The sequence below is a fragment of the Bufo gargarizans genome, chromosome 2 (genome assembly GCF_014858855.1).
Source record: "Bufo gargarizans isolate SCDJY-AF-19 chromosome 2, ASM1485885v1, whole genome shotgun sequence".
NCBI classification, from domain to species: domain Eukaryota; kingdom Metazoa; phylum Chordata; class Amphibia; order Anura; family Bufonidae; genus Bufo; species Bufo gargarizans.
The window spans coordinates 630045833-630067156 of NC_058081.1; the positions used below are offsets into that span (position 1 = coordinate 630045833).

At 42.9% G+C, this 21324-nt stretch overlaps 1 protein-coding gene across 1 annotated transcript in view; it reads right to left on the reverse strand.

The window, feature by feature from the left end:
- RNF207 (ring finger protein 207) overlaps positions 1–21324 on the reverse strand; it is a 183890-nt gene continuing 162566 nt past the window's right edge. The window contains 6 exon segments of the mRNA XM_044282148.1: positions 1–352; positions 1324–1404; positions 2278–2395; positions 7260–7311; positions 7424–7609; positions 11011–11194. Of these exon segments, the coding sequence (XP_044138083.1) occupies positions 223–352; positions 1324–1404; positions 2278–2395; positions 7260–7311; positions 7424–7609; positions 11011–11194 (751 nt within the window). The 3' untranslated portion in view covers positions 1–222.

The following is a 21324-nucleotide window of genomic DNA, read 5'->3' on the forward strand; positions in this document are numbered from 1 at the left end:
TTACATACAAAAAGCTTGGTGCTATGTGGACATGCATCAGCTGGCAGTCTGCGTCCCAGAGTTCCCAAATTTGGGTGGGGGTGGGGTGTTAGATCTTGATTTTAACAATTGCAGAATGCATTTAGTGCTCAGATAAGTAAGCTCTAGATGTCCCTTTTAACCCTTGAATGACTATCCATACATACATACATCTCATGGTCAACTTCTTGCATGCTTTACTCTTCATGTGCTTAACCCTTTGCTGTTTGGCGTGTTCTGCTTTAGCCTGTAGTATTCTTTACTTTTTAACAACGCGTCTTCACACATTTTCAGCTCCAGTGGTTTTTCTTGTTGCTCTTCAGGACCGTCGGTCCTAGGAGGAAAAATTATAAACGAATTCAAGAAGTTTAGGAGTTATCTAGCAAAAAAATATATATATATCCTAGAAGCATTATTTCAATGTCTGTAGCTGTAGTAAACCTACTTCAGTTACTTGCCTCTGGTTTTTTGTTTTTTTTTGTCCTTCACAACTTCAGTGGAGTTATGTTGATCAAGAACCAGTCAAAAATGAAATAGTTTTTTATAGAGAAAAAAAGTCAGAATGGCAAAAAATATAAAAAAAACAATCCTCACCAAACTCTCACCGCTCCTGTTTCAACACTTCCCTGATAGGTGTCTACTTCCTGGTTCCTCTTGACACACAGGAAATGACTGATCAGCCAATCAGTGGACGCAGCAGTGAACTTCCTTGCCATTGATTGGCTGAGTGGTCATTTCCTATGTGTCAAGTGAGACCAGAAGACCAGTGGAGGCCCAGGAAGCAATGGACCTTTCCCCGTACATAATATATAATAGTAATTCGTGAACAGAACCTTAGTTGAGTACAAATTTTAAATGGTAGCATTTGAAATAGAGCTTTGTGTGGCCCTTCATTTACAGCCCTCACCATTCTGTCTGGAGAGTCCATCAGCATCACATTCCAGTCTCGCCTTGTGATATGGGAAATGGACTTAATTGACTAGTTGGAGTAAAGCCATATCTAGCATTCTAGTAAAATGACCACGTTGCTTGGTTATCTGTCTGACTTATTCCAGATCTTCTTTCCAAGCACAATGCCTGGAGGACAGAGTAACCCAATTCCTTCCAATGTTCCCATGGGGCTGTTAGTGAGCCCCAAACTGAAGCTGTCAGTGGAATGCATTGCTTTCTGATTAAATATAGCAGTCAAATTTTTAAGTTGAGAATTTTGTAAGGCCCGCGAACAATGTAACAAATATCCAAATGGCCCCACCCTGCTTTAAATGATGGAGACATACAGGGTAGATATAAATGTATAATTTTTACCTGATGTGGAGTTCTAGCCATGAAGACTCCTCAAATATTTTCTCTGATACATCATCCGTCTGTTCTTTCGGCTCTTTCAGTCTAGGTGGCATAAATCACATGGATATCAATCTATTGTAGAGAAAAACGAGCCACCTGCCTAGAGCAGAACAGTTGACATGTCTGTTGCAGTAACAATTCTGGAGCATCTATTCCTATCACTGTGTTGTGCCATTCCTCTATCATTCCTGCTAGATGTTTATAAATAAAGGTACAAGTTGGTGTTACCCGTTGGGGGGTGTCCCTGCACAGTCTGATACTGGCAGCACTAATTGGACAGTGTGGAACTGTGCAGGGATACCCAGTTCTACCAGTAATAACATAGGAATGGCACAGCACATATTCATAAGAATAGATGCTGTAGAACTAGTGCATGGAGAATGCAAGTAGTAACTAAAACTAAAGAGTTGACAGGCTCTATTTAAAGGGGAAGTCCACTTTTGGCAAATAAGAGGACATGCAGATGCCTCATTGACCATCATCTGGAAAACGCTCAAAGTTTAATAGCACAGACTTAGAGGTTTTCCCCATAATCAGCGCCTATCCACAGGTTAGGTCAGGGGTAGGCAACCTCCGGCTCTCCAGCTGTTGTGAAACTACAACTCCCAGTATGCATACTTGCTCTGCTCTTCTAAGAACTCTCATAGAAATGAATGGAGCATGCTGGGAATTGTAGTTTCACAACAGCTGGAGAGCCGCAGGTTGCTGATCCCTGGGTTAGGTGATAAGCCTGGGATCACTGTGGGACCAGTCAAGAGTAACTCTTTGAATGGATCGATGGTCACAGATACGCACTCAATTTAAAGTCTGTGGAATTGACAGAGGCCAGGTCCACGTCTATGGTGAAGACTTTATTATCAAGATCAGTGGAAAAGGCAGTTGTCCGACATTACTTTTATGACGCTGCATTTATACCTGGGCTCTAAGCGCTCTTTAACCTTGGCAATGGATCGTACATATGGTGCAATCTGCTTGGCAATTGTGGTTAAGTAGCTGTTTTCTTGCTTTAGGAGCTGAAGGTCATGTAGTTGAGCTGTCATTACAAGCAGAACATTGGTTAAAGATCAAACCTTTAGTCTGAATTCAAATACAGTGTTTTGTGGCATTTTTATCGACATTTTCTTTAGGCAAGACATCACTTTTGTGTTTTACTACTTTTGCACAATAAAAACACTTGCAAGGTGCATGCGTGGTGTGCTCTCCTTTCACTTCTATGGGACTGCTGGAAATAGACAAAACTCCCATAGAAATGAATGGAGGGTTCGCAATAATGCACTTTGGGGGCCCCGTTCTAGAGATAGGAGCGGGTCCTGGAGGTAGAACCTGCATCTGACGGCATATTCTAGCGAAGGAATTGGGAGCTTAACAGAAGGAATCAGTACGTACGTGCATAGGATTTGCGGCCATTTGTAGTCAGGCTACCATCCTACGTACGTGACTCTATGGACGTTTTGAGACGCCTCAATGACATACAGTGTGAGGAGGGCACGCTATTAGCAAAACTCGATGTTGAAGCTCTATACAGCTCCATCCCTCAGGAAAAAGGGTGTGAAACCATCAGATCACTTTTGGCTGAACTGCTACAATTTATCCTTAAACAAAACATCTTCTCCTTTGACCATACCATCTACCACCAGCTCAGGGGAGTGGCAATGGGGACTCCATGTGCCGCGACTTTTGCCAATCTCTACATGGGCTGGTGGGAAAGGGAGATTGTCTTTGGTGAAAGGATAGAAAGATGGACCTCGTCTATTTTATTGTGGATGAGGTTCATAGATGATGTGTTCATCCTGTGGAGAGGTACACTTTGAACACTTTGTCTCCACATTGATTGTCAATGAGATGGGTTTATTCTTCACACATGAGATTAGCGATACTCATCTTACATTTCTGGACTTGTCGATCACCATAGACCAATCTAGAAAGCTGGTGACCAAAATGGATCGAAAATCTACGGCCACTAAACGCCCTTATGCAATGGAACAGTGGACACCCTACACCATTTAAGTACAGGATCCCGAAAGGACAATACCTTAGGGCCCATAGAAACTGCTCAGAGTGGGCAGACTTTAAAATGGCGGCAGGAGACCTTCAAAGGAGGTTTACGCAGAGGGGATGCCCCCAGTCCTCCCTCAAAAAAAGCGTACCAGCATGCTGCTGGTTGCAAAAGGGAAAGTCTACTATATCCTAAGGAGACGGAGACTGAGGACAGGAAAGTGAGGATTATTGGCACTTTTGATACAGCACATCGAGAAGTATGTGCTATTTTGCAGGATTAATGGTCAATTTTTAGATCTGATTCGGATGTGGGAGAATTGGTGGGAGAATAACCGCTCACATACCAGAGAGGAGGCAATTTAACTGGTCAACGGTGCATTCAAAACCCTTATAAAGGAAACCTGGCTCCCACAAAGACCATGTGGCACGTTCAGATGCGGGACATAAAGGCGACACAGTGACCAGCACAGTGACAGGACGCAACTACAGGATAAGATCTTTCATTAATTGTAAAACTGTAGGCGTGGTATATGTGGCGACCTGCATCTGCCTTAAGCAATATGTGGGAAAAACAAAGAGGGAATTCAGAAGGAGAATAGGGGAACACCCCTCCAATATCACCAAAGGAGACGACACTCCAGTGGCACAACATGTGGCAATACACCATGCAGGGGAAGAGAATTGTATCAGCTTTCAGGGGATTGAACACATCAAGGGATCCACAAGAGGAGGCGATACTGATGACCTCTTTCTACGAAATGAGGCAGAATGGATGTTTAAACTTCAGACTGTGAAACCACAAGGTCTTAATGAATTCATATCATATACGTGTTTCATATGATAGTGTAGTCCTTACTGTCCCCCCTTACCATTGTCCACGCTGGTCCGGTGGGCAGGTTCTCACACCATGACTGGTCTTCATACCTCCATCCCCTACAGCTACTGAATATGCCACCTATTTCCCAGTGATATAATCTACACCTGACATTGGTTTGTTGAGATCACGATGCCAGGGCTCTATATGCTACGTACCCCTATACTGGTTATAGATGCTGCCAAAGTGGTTTTACTAACCAGTACTTGTATGATTCATTTGTATGCGGGCACCCTTGAATATATTTATAATGCAGTTACTATCGCACATTAGAATAACATATTACATATTAGCGCAACAGATGGCGATCCCGTGGCAACAGTTGCGCTAAATGAACATCTCTCTACTATTACCTCTATGGATATCGGGCCACTTAATTCATTATGATGTCTCCTTGTAATGACCAGTTATGGCCGCAGTATACTCACTGTTACACTTACTTTCTACCATCCCCGGGACCTAGCGCCGTATCGAGTGAAAGGAGGAGAGGTGTGTTTAACGCCCCCTTGTCCAATTAAACGGACTGTCATGTAGCTACACCCATGGGCAGGCGTGGATATCTCTTTTTAACTAGTGGCAAGCGGCGGCCACGCAATGGCCATCATAGTGCCGGAGGCTACGCATCGCTGCACGTTCATTATCAGTAGCGTGCAGCATCTATGTATGTTTGTTTGTCCTGTTCCCGTGTTACAGACTCCTGATGAAAGGCTGGCATGTCCAGCTTAAGAAACGCGTCGAGTAGGGACGCTAAATAGGGAATCAGCACATGTAGCCAGTTGTCTCAGGTAGCAGACGGAGGTATTTTCATATAGTCAGCAACTGCAACCTCCCTAGGTCAGAGTCCTTCCCCGGTGGGCTGCAGGCTAAGCTCAGGGGGGCGATAGGCTATTGTATAAGGGAGAGAATACAGACTTAGACCTTATTCAGACGGCCGTATGCTGTCCGCAAAAATGCAGATCCGTTTTTTTGCCGACAGTTCAGCATGTCCGTAAAAAAAATTTGTGGACCCATAGACTTCAATGGGGCCATGTCCTTATTTTCACAGACAAGTATAGGACATGTTTCATTTGTTTTGCAGAGCTGTGGAATAGAAAAGGGCCGCATAGAAGTGAATGGGTCAGCATCTAATCCGCAAAAAAACGGATCTGCATTTTTGCGGATAGCATACGGCCATCTGAATGAGCCCTTAATATTAGGACTTTACACCGCTACCCTACCAAGTGCTGGGGGACCTAGTGTTATATCACCAGGTTGTAGTAATTATACCGTGGATACGGTTTTTTAACCTGATGATTTATTCCCCCATTGTAGTTCACAATTATCATTGTAAGTTAGCCAGCCATCTATGGCTTTAAAAGGATTTGCTAATAAAGTTTTTTTTGTTTTCGTTTAAAGACACTTTAAGCGCTATATATATATATATATATATATATATATATATATATATATATACATAAGTTCAGGGCCGTCTTTAATATTGATTGGACCCCGGGCAAAAATTTACTTGGGCCCCCTGGATCCCACCTTCCCACACCTTAGCAGGCAATCACGCCCTCCACCACAACACACACACAAAAAATCCACACATCTGGTAGAGTACAGTGAATTACTGTAAATACTTCTAGTTCTGAAGACTCCAGCGGCTCAGAATCAGTGTTCTGGGCTCAGGCTGGAAGTGGGCACCGCTCTGCAGGAAGGAGACCAGGGCTCGGCTCACCCTACTGTTACAGTGCACCCCAGCACCCCACAGTATGTAGTATAGCACCCTATAGTATACAGCACCACACAGTATGCAGTATAGCACCCCACACTATACAGTACCCCACAGTATATAGTAGCCCACAGTATATAGTAGAGCAGTATAGCAGCCCACAGTATACAGCACCCCACAGTATACAACACCTCACAGTATACAGCACCCCAAACAATACACGATACAGCCCCCCACACTATGCAGTATAGCACTCCACACTATACCGCACCCTCAGTATACATTATACAGACCCCCACAGTATACAGTACAGCAGTATAGCCCCCCCCCCACTATACAGGCCCCCCCACACTATACAGGCCCCCCCACAGTATACAGGCCCCCCACACTATACAGGCCCCCCACAGTATACAGCCCCCCCCCACAGTATACAGCCCCCCCCCACAGTATACAGCCCCCCCCACAATATACAGCCCACCATACCGTATACAGCCCACCACACCGTATACGGCTCACCACACAGTATACAGCCTACCACACAGTATACAGCCCCCACAGTATACAGCCACCACACAGTATACAGCCACCACACAGTATACAGCCCCCCACAGTATACAGCCCCCCACAGTATACAGCCACCACACAGTATACAGCCACCACACAGTATACAGTCCCACACAGTATACAGCCCACCACACAGTATACAGCCCCCACACAGTATACAGCCCCCCACAGTATACAGGCGCCCCCCCCCCCCCCCACTATACAGTAGTTTACAGTATATTAACATAACAGCCCCTGAGTGTCACCTTTTTCTGATGTAATCTTCACACAAAAAAGCTCCACAGTTAACTTTTGCAACACTCCACAGGACCTGTGATGACCTCATAGCCATGTGACCAGCAATTGCTAGGTTACTGGTCACATGGTGATGATGTCATTAAGGTCCTAAATCACAACTTTAACACAATACGATCATGATGCCTGGACTCCTGGTAGAGCTGACAGCCTGACACCCGGGGCAGTGGCTAGCAGGGCTCAAGAGGCAGCTGCCTTGGGCCCCCCAGGAGCAACTGGGCCCGGGGCAGCTGCCCCTTTTGCCCATTGGTAAAGACGGCCCTGCATAAGTTAACATATCCTAGCGACACTAATTTTTTTGCTGCATTTTTTAAAATCATAACAAAATCAAGGACGCAAGACCATGAAAAAAATGCAGACGCCAACATGCCCGTAACATGTGAATAAACTCTGAGGCTGGGATATGCTGATTGAGTATATATGTATCTTTTCATCCAACAAGGGGCACAATCTTACCTTCATAAATTTCCTGCTCATTTGCAACCCTCTGATATGTTTCCTCCCATATCTAGAACAAAGAACAGAAATATTTCATATAGTACCTACAGTGTTTTAGGGCTATATTAGGGCATGTGGCTATCATAGAGCATGTGGTGGAACCGGCGCAGTCATGTACTCACCTCTTCGAATGCCGTCCTCATCATTTCTACAGATGAGTATTCAGAGGCAATCTGAACATCCACCTGCAGAGATTTCTGTATGATATCACTCATTGTGTCAGTCTTAATAAGGGAATGGTGTTTAGTGAGGTCCCGATGCAGGTCCTGGACCTGGTCCTTCAGGTTCTGGATCTCCAGCTGGATTGTCTAAAGGCAAAATTACATCTGATTAACGCTGGGTTCACACCTGAGCGTTTTACAGCGCGTTCCTATGCGCTGTAAAATGCTCAACAGACAAAAACCAATGATTCTCTATGGGCATGGTTATCACCTGAGCGCTTTATATCGCGTACGAACTCGCTGTAAAACGCCCTACGCCCCAAGAAGTACATGAGCTTCTTTGGGGCGTATTGTCGCGCGTTCCCGCACATAGACTAGCGGAAACGCGCGACAATGGGCGTTTGCTTGTTTCACCTCGCTCGTATGTAAACGCCCGATAAGCACGCTTGTAAACAGCGCTTATCGGGTACGCTCAGGTGTGAACCCAGCGTTAGGCATCATGCACATAACCGTATGTATTTTTTTGGTCGGTGTTGCATCCAAAAAATGAAATAAACAGCAATCTAAAAGTTTTATGTTCCCCAAAATGGTACAAAAAAGAAAGTTTTTCCCACAAAAACAAGCCCCCACGCAGCTATATGGACTTAAAAATAAAAATGTTATGTGTTAGTATGATGCAAAAGTAGTAAAACATGAAAAACTACATAAATTTGTAACACCACAATCATGTCACTTTCAGATTAAAGTTATTGTGTATACTGCATGGTGAATCCCATAAAAAAAAAAACACTGATGTAATTCCAATTTTTACCCACTTCACCTCCCCAAAAATTAAATACAATGCCATTAAAAAGCCATATCTGCACAAATAGTACCAATAAAAACTACAGCTCATCCCACAAAAAAACAAGCCCTCACACAGCTAGGTTGATGGAAAAATAAAAATGTTATGGATGTGAATAAATGGCAATGAAAATATGTAATTTTATCATGCAAAAGTCGTAAAACATGACAAAACCTACATAACTTTGCTATCACCATATTTCAACCCACAGAAAAATGTTATAATATATATACTGCATGATGAACACTAAAAGTCATATGTACTCCAAAATGGTACCAATAAAAACTACAGCTAGTCCCACAGGAAACAAGCCCTCACACAACTACATTGACAGAAAAATAAAAATGTTATGGAAGTTAGTATATAGCGAAGCAAAATATTATATATTTTTAATTAAAAAAATATATATTAGTACTGTCATAACCGTATCAACTTGCAGAACATAGTTGACACATCAGATATACCACATGGTGAACCCCATAAAAAAAAAAAAAAAAACACTGACATAAATACATTTTTTTTGTCCACCTCACCTCCCCCAAAAAATAGATAAAAAGTCAAAAAGTCATGTGCCCCAAAGTGGTACAAAAAGCGTCAGCTTGTCCCGCAAAAATGAACCTTCAGAAAGCTTAGTCAATAAAAAACGTAAAAATGTTATGGCTTTTAAAAACCATTTCAGCAAATTCCATGTTACAAAATCCTGATGCTGCTCATTCCCATCTGAGCCCTGCTGTGTCCCCAAACAGCAATTTATGACCACATTTTGGATATTTCCATACTAAGGCGAAATTGCCTAACAGGTTATTTGGTGCTTTTTCTCCTTTTAACCCTTTCAACAATGGAAAATTTGGGGGCTAAAGCCACATACTATTGGAAACAATTTTAGCTTTTCATTTTCACGTTTCAATGTAAAGTCTATGAAATACCTATGGGGTCACAACTATCACTAGCTGGATTCCTTGGGAGTGTAGTTTCAAAAATGGGGTTATTTCTTGGGATTTCTATTGTACTGGTACCTAAGGGTGTTGACATGGCACCCAAACCTATTCTAGTAAAATCTGGGTTTCTTAAAGCCAAATGGTGCTCCTACTCTTCTGAGCCTTGCTGTGTACCTAAACAGGACAGCAGGTGATACCACATATGAGGTATTGATGTGCTCAGGAGAAATGGCACAATGATTTTTGGGGTGCTTTTTCTCCTGTTAACCCTTGTAAAAAAAGAAAAATTTTGAGCTAAAACTATATATTATTGATTTTCATGCACCTATTCTGATACATTCTGTGAAACACCTTTGAGGTCAAAATGCTCACTGCATCCCTATATTAATTCCTTGAGCGATATAGTTTCCAAAATTGGGCTTTTTGGGACTGTGTCTTATGTCTTAGCACCTCAAGGCCTCTCTAACCTGAAATTGTGTCTGTAAAATTTACTAAATAAATGGGGGCCACAAAATCCACAAGGTGCTCCTTCAATTCTGAGGTCGGCATTTTAGTCAATTAGCACTCTAGGACCAGATATAGAATAAATTCTAAAAACTGTAGAATCAGGGGAATAAATGTAGGGTATTAGTTCTATTTTATCATCTGTTGTGTTGATTAAAATAGAAAATCTGCAAAAAATGAAATTTCACTTCCATTTTGCATGAATTCCTGTAAACCACCAAAAGGGTTAACAAACTTCCTAAATGCAATTTTGAATACTTTGAGGGCTGTGTTTCTTAAAATGGGGTGATTTATGGGAGGTTTTAATGTATAGGCCTCCTAAAGCCACTTCAGAGTTGGTCACAAATTAATCACAAAAAAAAGGATCTGGAGATTTTCTTGAGAATGTGTAAAACTGCTGCTAAACTTTAACATCTCAAAAAAATAAAAATAAATAGTACCACTGAACAATGATGCCAACATAAGATGGATATATAGTAAATATTAAGTATTTTGTGAGCTATAACTATCTGTTTTAAAAATAGAGAAATTGAGATTTAGAAATTTACTAATTTAGAAAAATTTTACTAAATTTGGGATTTTTAATAAATAAAAAAAATATATAATTAAATTTGTCACTAACTTAAAGTACAAAATTTGGGATTTTTAATAAATAAAAAAAATTATATAATTAAATTTGTCACTCATGTGTCATGAGAAAAAAATCTCAGAATTGCTTAGATAAGTAAAAGCATTCCAAAGTAAAGTGACACGTTGGATTTGAAAAACTGAGCTTCGTCCTTAAGGGTTAAAGGTTTTTTTTCTGTATAGGTGATCAATATCTGATCATTGTGGGTCCGACAGCCCGCACCCCGTTGATTAGCTTTTCCTGCAGCCTCCAGCCTTGGAACTAGCACTGCGAATGGAACAGGAAGCACGGCAAAGTGTAGTGGCCGTGCCAGGTTACTGCAGCTCAGATCCCATTCATTTCAGTGGGAACTGAACTCCAGCAGGACCACTACACTTTTAAATGGAGCTGTCTGCTTCCTGCTCCATTCAAGAGCTAGTTCCAGTGCTAGAGGCTGTAGAGAACAGCTGCAGGTAGGGAGTGTCGGGCCCTCACCGATCAGATATCAGGAGCCTGGAAAACCACTTTAAGTGCCATTTGATTGGAATGGAGAAGGGTTTAATATATTGGTAAGTAGGCAATGGTAATCATATAGCGTCAAAGCGAAGTATAAAGGCAATCGGTATGTTATAAACAGAATGGGTCTATCACCTACCCTGTACATGTCTTCAAAACTACGGCAATGTTTAGTAAATGGGTTGTCCTCTCCTTCTGCCAGCAGGACTTTGGTGCTGATATATCGATGCATGGTAGGTTTACGAACAATTGTGCCAGTGATGGATATTTTGTCACAGGAGGATGTACATCCAGGCATTATTATAGCCTTGGAGCACTGACTGCTGGAAATCCAAAAAGAAGACACAATATAGTTACACGTGTACAAGTGATTTATATATGCATATACCGTATATTAGTTACAGTTTGAAATAATAATTAGAAAAATGTTAACGCATATTAGTAGGACATCATTATCCCATACAAACCATAAAATATCCATTGGGATGGTGTCATAGATGTACTATAAAGGACACTAAATGTTCAGCTAAACTACCAGATTTGAGAAATCATCATTGGGGTGAAATCTATCCAACTAGACCACATCGGTACCATAAGCAATTCCCAAGATTTATATCGATTCTCACATAAAACCTGTGGCTACAATTGCTTAGAGAGATTTAAGATTTTCCATGTGCACCTAGTCAGGGGCCAACTTGAAATTGTGGGCCCCGATGCTTAATCTGTATGAGTTCTGTAACCAAAATGGTCCCTTTATAGCACCAGTGCCCTCCTACCTGAGGTCTCTGATGCACATTGGAACAATCGCACTCCACATGTCTGAGTTAACCCATTAAAACCCCAATTACCTGTACTGGTTGACTTTGGCTGTGCTTTGCGTATATCCAGCCTTGGAGCTAGCGCAACTACATGTAGCCAATGCGTCCCCTCTTAGCTTCCACCTTCCATCTGCGCTTTGCATAAGATGCTTGAGCCTAATGTGACATTCACAGACCTAAATATATATATACAGGTCCTTCTCAAAAAATTAGCATATTGTGATAAAGTTCATAATTTTCTGTAATGTACTGATAAACATTAGACTTTCATATATTTTAGATTCATTACACACCAACTGAAGTAGTTCAAGCCTTTTATTGTTTTAATATTGATGATTTTGGCATACAGCTCATGAAAACCCAAATTTCCTATCTCAAAAAATTAGCATATTTCATCCGACCAATAAAAGAAAAGTGTTTTTAATACAAAAAAAGTCAACCTTCAAATAATTCTGTTCAGTTATGCACTCAATACTTGGTCGGGAATCCTTTTGCAGAAATGACTGCTTCAATGCGGCGTGGCATGGAGGCAATCACCCTGTGGCACTGCTGAGGTGTTATGGAGGCCCAGGATGCTTCGATAGCGGCCTTAAGCTCATCCAGAGTGTTGGGTCTTGCGTCTCTCAACTTTCTCTTCCCAATATCCCACAGATTCTCTATGGGGTTCAGGTCAGGAGAGTTGGCAGGCCAATTGAGCACAGCAATACCATGGTCAGTAAACCATTTACCAGTGGTTTTGGCACTGTGAGCAGGTGCCAGGTCGTGCTGAAAAATGAAATCTTCATCTCCATAAAGCTTTTCAGCAGATGGAAGAATGAAGTGCTCCAAAATCTCCTGATAGCTAGCTGCATTGACCCTGCCCTTGATAAAACACAGTGGACCAACACCAGCAGCTGACATGGCACCCCAGACCATTTCTGACTGTGGGTACTTGACACTGGACTTCAGGCATTTTGGCATTTCCCTCTCCCCAGTCTTCCTCCAGACTCTGGCACCTTGATTTCCGAATGACATGCAACAGTCCAGTGCTGCTTCTCTGTAGCCCAGGTCAGGCGCTTCTGCCGCTGTTTCTGGTTCAAAAGTGGCTTGACCTAGGGAATGCGGCACCTGTAGCCCATTTCCTGCACACGCCTGTACACGGTGGCTCTGGATGTTTCTACTCCAGACTCAGTCCACTGCTTCCGCAGGTCCCCCAAGGTCTGGAATCGGTTCTTCTCCACAATCTTCCTCAGGGTCCGGTCACCTCTTCTCGTTGTGCAGCGTTTTCTGCCACACTTTTTCCTTCCCACAGACTTCCCACTGAGGTGCCTTGATACAGCACTCTGGGAACAGCCTATTCGTTCAGAAATTTCTTTCTGTGTCTTACCCTCTTTCTTGAGGGTGTCAATGATGGCCTTCTGGACAGCAGTCAGGTCGGCAGTCTTACCCATGATTGCGGTTTTGAGTAATGAACCAGGCTGGGAGTTTTTAAAAGCCTCGGGAATCTTTTGCAGGTGTTTAGAGTTAATTAGTTGATTCAGATGATTAGGTTAATAGCTCGTTTAGAGAACCTTTTCATGATATGCTAATTTTTTGAGATAGGAAATTTGGGTTTTCATGAGCTGTATGCCAAAATCATCAATATTAAAACAATAAAAGGCTTGAACTACTTCAGTTGGTGTGTAATGAATCTAAAATATATGAAAGTCTAATGTTTATCAGTACATTACAGAAAATTATGAACTTTATCACAATATGCTAATTTTTTGAGAAGGACCTGTATATAGACGGTGCTAAAGATTTGAGCTCTGAGAGTTCCCTGAAATTCTGATATAAATAGTGCCGGCCAGAGCATGTGCTCGAAAGTTTGTCAGTGACCCCGGCATGCCGCTAATCACCCAGATGCAAACACAAAGGGGGCATGTGACCCACTGACTGTGGAATGCGTGAGCACAATGTAGATAAAAAAAATGCTAATGGTCATCTACCAAAAGCAAAAGTGTAAAGTAAAAAATGTAATACATTTTAAAATAAGACAGTGTCATTTTTAAATACGGACTTGTATGGATATCCCATCTAGGCTATTCAGAGTAAGCTGTCTGCAGAAAACCTGAGCACTATAATATCGCCCCTGTAACAATTACTGTTACAAAGTAGATGTGGATCCACTGTGTCACTTCAACAGATCTGGCTTGGGGGCTTATACAATTGCATCCCCTGGTCTTCACCTTTTAACCCCTTTAAGGGGAATCACCAGACTGCTACCTCTTAGAATATTCTCTGTACAAGAAGTAAATGCTACCTCACGGGGGTCACAATAATCAGGTGTGGATTTGGATTTGCCTACAACATGGGGCCACTTTTAGGTTTTTTTTCCAGGGCCACTTTAAGTTCTTAGTCCACTTCTGATGATATGTAAGACAAACCATGCAGATGAAAAAATGTGTCCCTGTGTGTGTGTCTGTCCCTGTGTGTGTGTCTGTCCATGTGTGTGTCATTGTCCAAACCCTATGTGTATTTGACCGTCCCTGTGTGTGTGTGTGTGTGTGTGTATCTATCCGTGTGTGTGTATTTGACTGTTCCTGTGTGTATTTGAACATCTCTGTGTGTGTGTGTATCTGTCCCTGTGTGTGTGTCTGTCCGTGTGTGTGTCTCTGTCCATCCCTATGTGTATTTGACCATCCCTGTGTGTGTGTGTATCTATCCGTGTGTATTTGACTGTTCCTGTGTGTATTTGAACATCCGTGTGTGTGTGTGTGTGTGTATCTGTCCCTGTGTGTGTGTCACCATCACCATGCCCACAGTGTTCCTATGTCTTGACGCAGCTGTATCAGGACATTCTGTGCAGGGCAAGAAGAAGAAGAAGGAAGAGGAGGCAGTGCTGCCAGCATGGAGTCCCGTGGGAGAGGTACAGGGAGGCACACTAAGGACGTAGGTAACACTACCACATGATCTACACTAGTGTTATCTCTGGTTTTACATAGGACTGCAGGTAATACTACCACATGATCTATACTAGTGTTATCTGTGGTTTTACATATGACTGCAGGTAACACTACCACATTATTAGCACTAGTGTTATCTGTGGTTTTACATAGGACCGCAGGTGACACTACCACATTATCAGCACTAATGTTATCTGTGTTTTTGCATAGGACTGCAGGTAACACTACAATATTATCAGCACTAGTGTTATCTGTGGTTTTACACAGGACTGCAGGTAAGGCTACTTTCACACTTGCGTTCAGAGCGGATCCGTCTGAGACGGATCCGCTCATATAATGCAGACGGTGGCTCAGTTCAGAACGGATCCGTCTGCATTATATTGTTAAAAAAAATTCTAAGTGTGAAAGTAGCCTGAACGGATCCGTCCAGACTTTACATTGAAAGTCAATGGGGGACGGATCCGTTTGAAGATTGAGCCATATTGTCATCTTCAAACGGATCCGTCCCCATTGACTTACATTGTAAGTCTGGACGGATCCGCTTGCCTCCGCACGGCCAGGCGGACACCCGAACGCTGCAAGCAGCGTTCAGGTGTCCGCCTGCTGAGCGGAGCGGAGGCTGAATGCCGCCAGACTGATGCATTCTGAGCGGATCCGCGTCCACTCAGAATGCATTAGTGCTGGACGGAAGCGTTCGGGGCCGCTTGTGAGCCCCTTCAAACTGAACTCACAAGCGGACACCCGAACGCTAGTGTGAAAGTAGCCTAACACTACCACATTATCAGCACTAGTGTTATCTGTGGTTTTGCATAGGACTGCAGGTAACACTACCACATTGAAAGGGCACTTAAAATATCCAGACGTAGTATGGAATAAAAGGATAACAAAATTTTATTAAAAGAGTAAAAAGTGGTTCAGATCAGGACTGACTAGTAACAGAGAGTCATGATCCCATACATATAGATAACCTTATATTAGTAAAAACTCATATTAAGTTAACGCTATGGACTGGCCTCTCTTGTTATTCACTGCCACACGTTAACTTAATATGAGTTTTTACTAATATAAGGTTATCTATATGTATGGGATCATGACTCTCTGTTACTAGTTAGTCCTGATCTGAACCATTTTTTACTCTTTTAATAAAAAAATGGTATCCTTTTATTTCACACTACGTCTGGATATTTTGAGTGGCCTTCCAGTCTGTTGTTTTTGCTACATATTTTCTGTACCGGCATTGGGTGTTGCCGTTGAAAGTGAGCAGTGCACTTGGTACATGTTGTGAGGTGGGTGAGCCACTACAAAATTACAATTATAACACTACCACATTATCAGCACTAGTGTTACCTGTGGTTTTACATAGGACTGCAGGTGACACTACCACATTATCAGCACTAGTGTTATCTGTGGTTTTATATAGGACTGCAGGTAACACTACTACATTTTCTGTACTCACATAGCTACCACTGTGTTATCTGTGCTGTTACATAGGACTGCAGGGGACATCTACTATATTATCTGTATTCAGAGATTTTGTCACTGTGTAAGGGGGCCCACTGAGACTTTATCACCCAAGGGCCCACATGAACCCGGGGACGGCCCTGATAATACTGCCCTCTATGTACCAGAATATAACTACTATAATACTGCCTCCTATGTACAAGAATATTAAATTATAACACTGCCCTCTACTATGGACACGAATACAACTATAGTAATTCTGTTAGTTGTGACACTGGAGTAACTGCTTAGAATAGCTGAGCCCTACAATTCTGTGCCACTGACTTCTCTCTATGCAGTTACTCTTGTATTCTATGTCCATTATTCCAGGAAATATCACTTCACGCAGAGCTAACCTTGTCACAACCAGGCTGCCTGCTGGTCATTAATCCATACAGCTGTTTCCAGTCTTAGTGACAAGAACAAGATTAGTTAATGGCCAAGAAGCAAATGTAAGAAACACAAAGTAGAGAATAATCACAGCAGAGAAAATGTTTAAAAAGTCCAGATATGAATCATCTCCAGAATAAGATGAAAATCGGAAGAGGCCCCTGGCTAAAACATGCATGAGGGTCCGTCTTTCTTTTTGAATGAGCCGTGGAGAGTAAAACTTTCCTAATATTATTGTCCAAATAATAGTCCCTGTGCTTAAAGGGGTTCTCTAGGAATTAAGAAAATGAAAATACTTAAATATTACTTTATTATAAATACATTTCCGAATACCTTTAATTAGTTATAATGGCTCGTTTTGTCCAGGGAGCATGTGCCATGCTGATAGACTCATACCCAAAAAGACTGAGTGCAGTAATAAAATCAAAAGGTGCTTCAACAAAGCATTAGTTTAAGGGTGTGCACACTTATGCAACCATATTATTTTATTTTTATATTTTTTCTTCCCTCCACCTAAAATATTTCAGTTTGTTTTTTAATTGAGTTGTACAGTTTATGGGTCACATTAAAGGTGGAAAAAGTTCTGAAATGATTTATCTTTGTCTCATTTTTTTACATCACAGAAACCTGATATTTTAACAGGGGTGTGTAGACTTTTTATATATACACACACACACACACACACACACACACACATATCTATATATCTAATATATAAAGCTAAGTGTATGTATGGCTGCTAAAGGAATCCGCACACGGCCGCCTCCTGTGACTCGGAGGAAGGTCATAGATTATGTTTTGAGTGGAAATTTTCACCCCGCACTTTCCAATTATTTGCCCAAAAATACACTTAGTAACCTAATTGCCAAACTACAGGAACCATTGTCTGTTGGCTGTTGTGGCAGTTAGCCTGGATATTCATCAGGTTGCATAAGGCAACCAATGACAGCTCAGCTTCTATTTTGCTACAGGTCATTAATATGGGCTCTGATTGGTTGCTGTAGACAAGGAAGGAAATTCTTAGTATAAGACAGCTTATGTGTGAGTTAATATGATTTTGATTATACAGGTGAAACTTGAAAAATTAGAATATCGTGCAAAGTTCATTTATTTCAGTAATGCGACTTAAAAGGGAAACTAATATATGAAAGAGACTCATTACATGCAAAGCGAGATATTTCAAGCCTTTATTTGTTATAGTTTGGATGATTATGGCTTACAGCTTATGAAACCCCCAAAGTCACAATTTTTTGGATGATTATGGCTTACAGTTTTTCTGAGTTTTCTAATTTTGAAGGGAACCTGTGGATATTTGATTATAATCTAACTAATTATATACAATCATTAACTACTAAAAAGTACCTTAGATGTATTCACTTACTGGTGTGACAGATGGTTACCTCATAATATACACACAAAGATGCTGCATGCTAATGAGCTGATTTGAGTCCAGCGTGATGTCATTGAGTCCAGCATATATTTAATTCAGAGCTATAGCCACTCCCCTGCCCACCTGCTGCTGATTCCTATGGAAACAAACTGTCATTCAGCAGCCGGTGGGTGGGGAGAGTCAGGACTCATCATTATCAGCTGGAGCTTTTCAATACAAGATGTTGGCAGATTGACTGGGTCAATTAAAGACAGTGACCCAGCATTTTGCTAAGCGAATCAGTCACTTATTTATGTTGCCCTTACTTAGGACACCATAAAACTGGTAACAGGTTCCCTTTAAGCTGCATTAATGCAATTCCTTTTAATTTGCATTACTGAAATAAATGGACTTTTGCACGATATTCTAATTTTTCGAGTTTCACCTGTATATTTCTCTTAGGATCCATTCACATGTCCACTGTTGTATGTCAGCTTTAAAGGGGCAGGGTGCTGTGGATGACACTGTTAAGGGAGCAGAGTGCTGCGGAGGTCACAGTTAAGGGGCATGCTGCTGTGGAGGTCAGAGTTAAGGAGGCAGTCTGTTGTGGAGGTCACAGTTAAGGGGCATGCTGCTGTGGAGGTCAGAGTTAAGGAGGCAGTCTGTTGTGGAGGTCACAGTTAAGGGGACGGTCCACAACGGAGGTCAGTGTTAAAGGGCAGGGCAGGGGTGTATCTATCACAAGGCAAACAAGGCATTTGCCTAGGGCGGCACTTGAAAAGGGGGCGGCAAAATGCCTTGTTTGCTAAGTGATAGTTACACAATATGCTAAATATATTTTTTGCCCCTTGTCCGATCCTTCATTATGCGAGCGGCAACGCCGGCGCCGCATAGTGAAGGAGTTGAAAAACTTACTTCCTCCCCCTCCTGACTTCCTCCCGACCTCCCCTGCCTTTTGCATCCTCACGTTGCCGTCGTGACGTCACACGGAGGTGGAGTCACGGGCCGGCAACGCTAGGGTGAGCCTTATCTCCTCCAAGGGCAGAGCGGATCCTGCACACGGTCACCGTGAACACTGAGGCCAGGCCCCGGCCACCAATGCACTGATCCCTGAGCCTGCTGTCATCAAAAACTGTAAGTACTTAAATTACAGTAATTCACAAAAAATAAATTACTTAGTTGTTTTATGGGGTAAGGGGATTGGGACCCGTTGGGTGGTTAGAGGGGGGAGAATTAGGGAGGGATTAATACTGTACTAACTCTAGCTGCACATTGTTTTTTAACAAGGAAGGGGTGGGTCAAATTTATATTAGGGGGGTGCCCGAGTTTAGTCTCGCCTAGGGCAGCACAAAACCAAGATACACCACTGGGGCAGGGTGCTGTAGAGGTCAGTGTTAAGGAGGCGGGATGTTGTGGAGGTAGCATTTAAAGGAAACAGAGCTCTGTGGAAGTCACTGTTAAGGGGGCGGGTTATTGTGGAAATCACTGTTAAAGGGGTTCTCCAGGAATTACAAAAATGAAAATACTTAAATATTATTTTATAATAAATATATTCACAAATACTTTTCATTACTTAGAATGGCTTGTTTTGTCTAGGGAGCAATCATTAGGTGAAATAAGAGTTGGGTGAGGTGTGGCTAATGAGCAGCAGTACTTGTATGCAGTCTCCATTACCACAGCAACACTAAATTCCCCAGATATTCAGCTAAAGTTCTTATAATCTGTATTCGGGATTATAATCCCTGACAAGCAGAGCAGAGAGGTGGATGAGGCAGCTATTTACTTCAGTGTTGTAAAGTAACTTGTCCTCCTGTGTGATTAGGACAGGTTTTGTATTAACTAATGGAATGGCGGCCCTTTTGTTTTGTTTTGTTTCCCCCAATGATTGCTTCCCAGACAAAACAAGCCATTATAACTAATGAAAGGTATATGAGAATATATTTATAACAAAGTAATATTTAAGTATTTTCATTTTCTTAATTCCCGGAGAACCCCTTTAAGGAGACAGGGTTCTGTGGAGGTCACTAATAAAGGGGCAGCTGCTGTGGAAGTCACTGTTAAAGAGGTGGGCGCTGTGAAGGTCATTGTTAAGGCAGCGGGGTACTGTGGAAGTCATTGTTAAAGGGGCGGGCACTGTGGAGGTTACTGTTAAGGGGGTAGGACACTGTGGAGGTCACTGTAAAGGGGGCAGGTCACTGTAGAGGTTGCTCTCAAGGCAGCGGGGTACTTTGGAAGTCACTGTTAAAGGGGCAGCAGCTGTGAAGGTCACTGTTAAGGGGGCAGGGCACTTTGGAGGTCTGTGTTAAGGGGGCGGGACGCTGTAAAGGTCACTGTTAAGACAGCGGGGTTCTGTGGAAGTCACTGTTAAAGAACGGATGCTGTGGAGGTCTCTGTTAAAGTGGCAGTGAACAGTGGAGATCACTGTTAAGGGAGCGGGCCGCTGTGGAGGTCACTGTTAATGCAGCGGGTACTGTGAAAATTACTGTTAAAGGGGCGGGTTCTGTGGAGGGTCACTGTTAAGGGGGTATATATATATATATGTGTCCGGCCGGGAGCTCCTCCTATTGGTAAGTGACAGCAATGCGCCGCACAGACCTGTCACTTACCAGTAGGAGGAGCTCCCGGCCGGACACAGACATCGCAGCAGCCAGCAGGTAAGTATGATGCTTCTACTATTGCTAAGTAACCATGGCAACCAGTACCGCAGTAGCATCCTGGTTGCAATGGTTACCGATCGGAGCCCCAGCGATTAAACTGGGACTCCGATCGGAACTCCGCTGCCACCAATGATCGGGGGGGAGAGGGGAGGCCGCACACTGCCACCAATGTATTAAAACAATAGAGGGAGGAAGGGGGTGGCGCACACTGCCACCAATGTATTAAAACAAATAGAGAGAGGAAGGGGGAGGCGGGGGGGTGCACACTGCCACCAATGTATAAAAAAAATTGAGGGAGGAAGGGGGGGCACACACTGCCACCAATGTATTAAAACAATAGAGGGAGGAAGGGGGAAGCGGGGTGGGCGCACACTGCCACCAATGTATTAAAACAATAGAGGGAGGAAGGGGGGGGCCGGGGGGGGCGCACACTGCCACCAATGTTAATGCAATAGAGGGAGGGAGGGGGGGCCGCACACTGTGCCACCAATGCTATTATTACAATAGAGGGAGGGAGGGGGGCCGGGGAAGGGGGGACCACACTGGCCACCAATGAAATTTAAACGGGAGGGAGGGTGGTCTGCCCCCTGCTGCCTGGCAGCCCCGGATCTCTTACAGGGGGCTATGATACGCACAATTAACCCCTTCAGCACCTGAGGGGTTAATTGTACGGATCACAGCCCCCTGTAAGAGATCGGGTGCTGCCAGGCAGCAGGGGGCAGTCATGTACACAGTTCGTTGTATATTCTAACAAGAAGCGTCCCCATCACCATGGGAACGCCTCTGTGTTAGAAT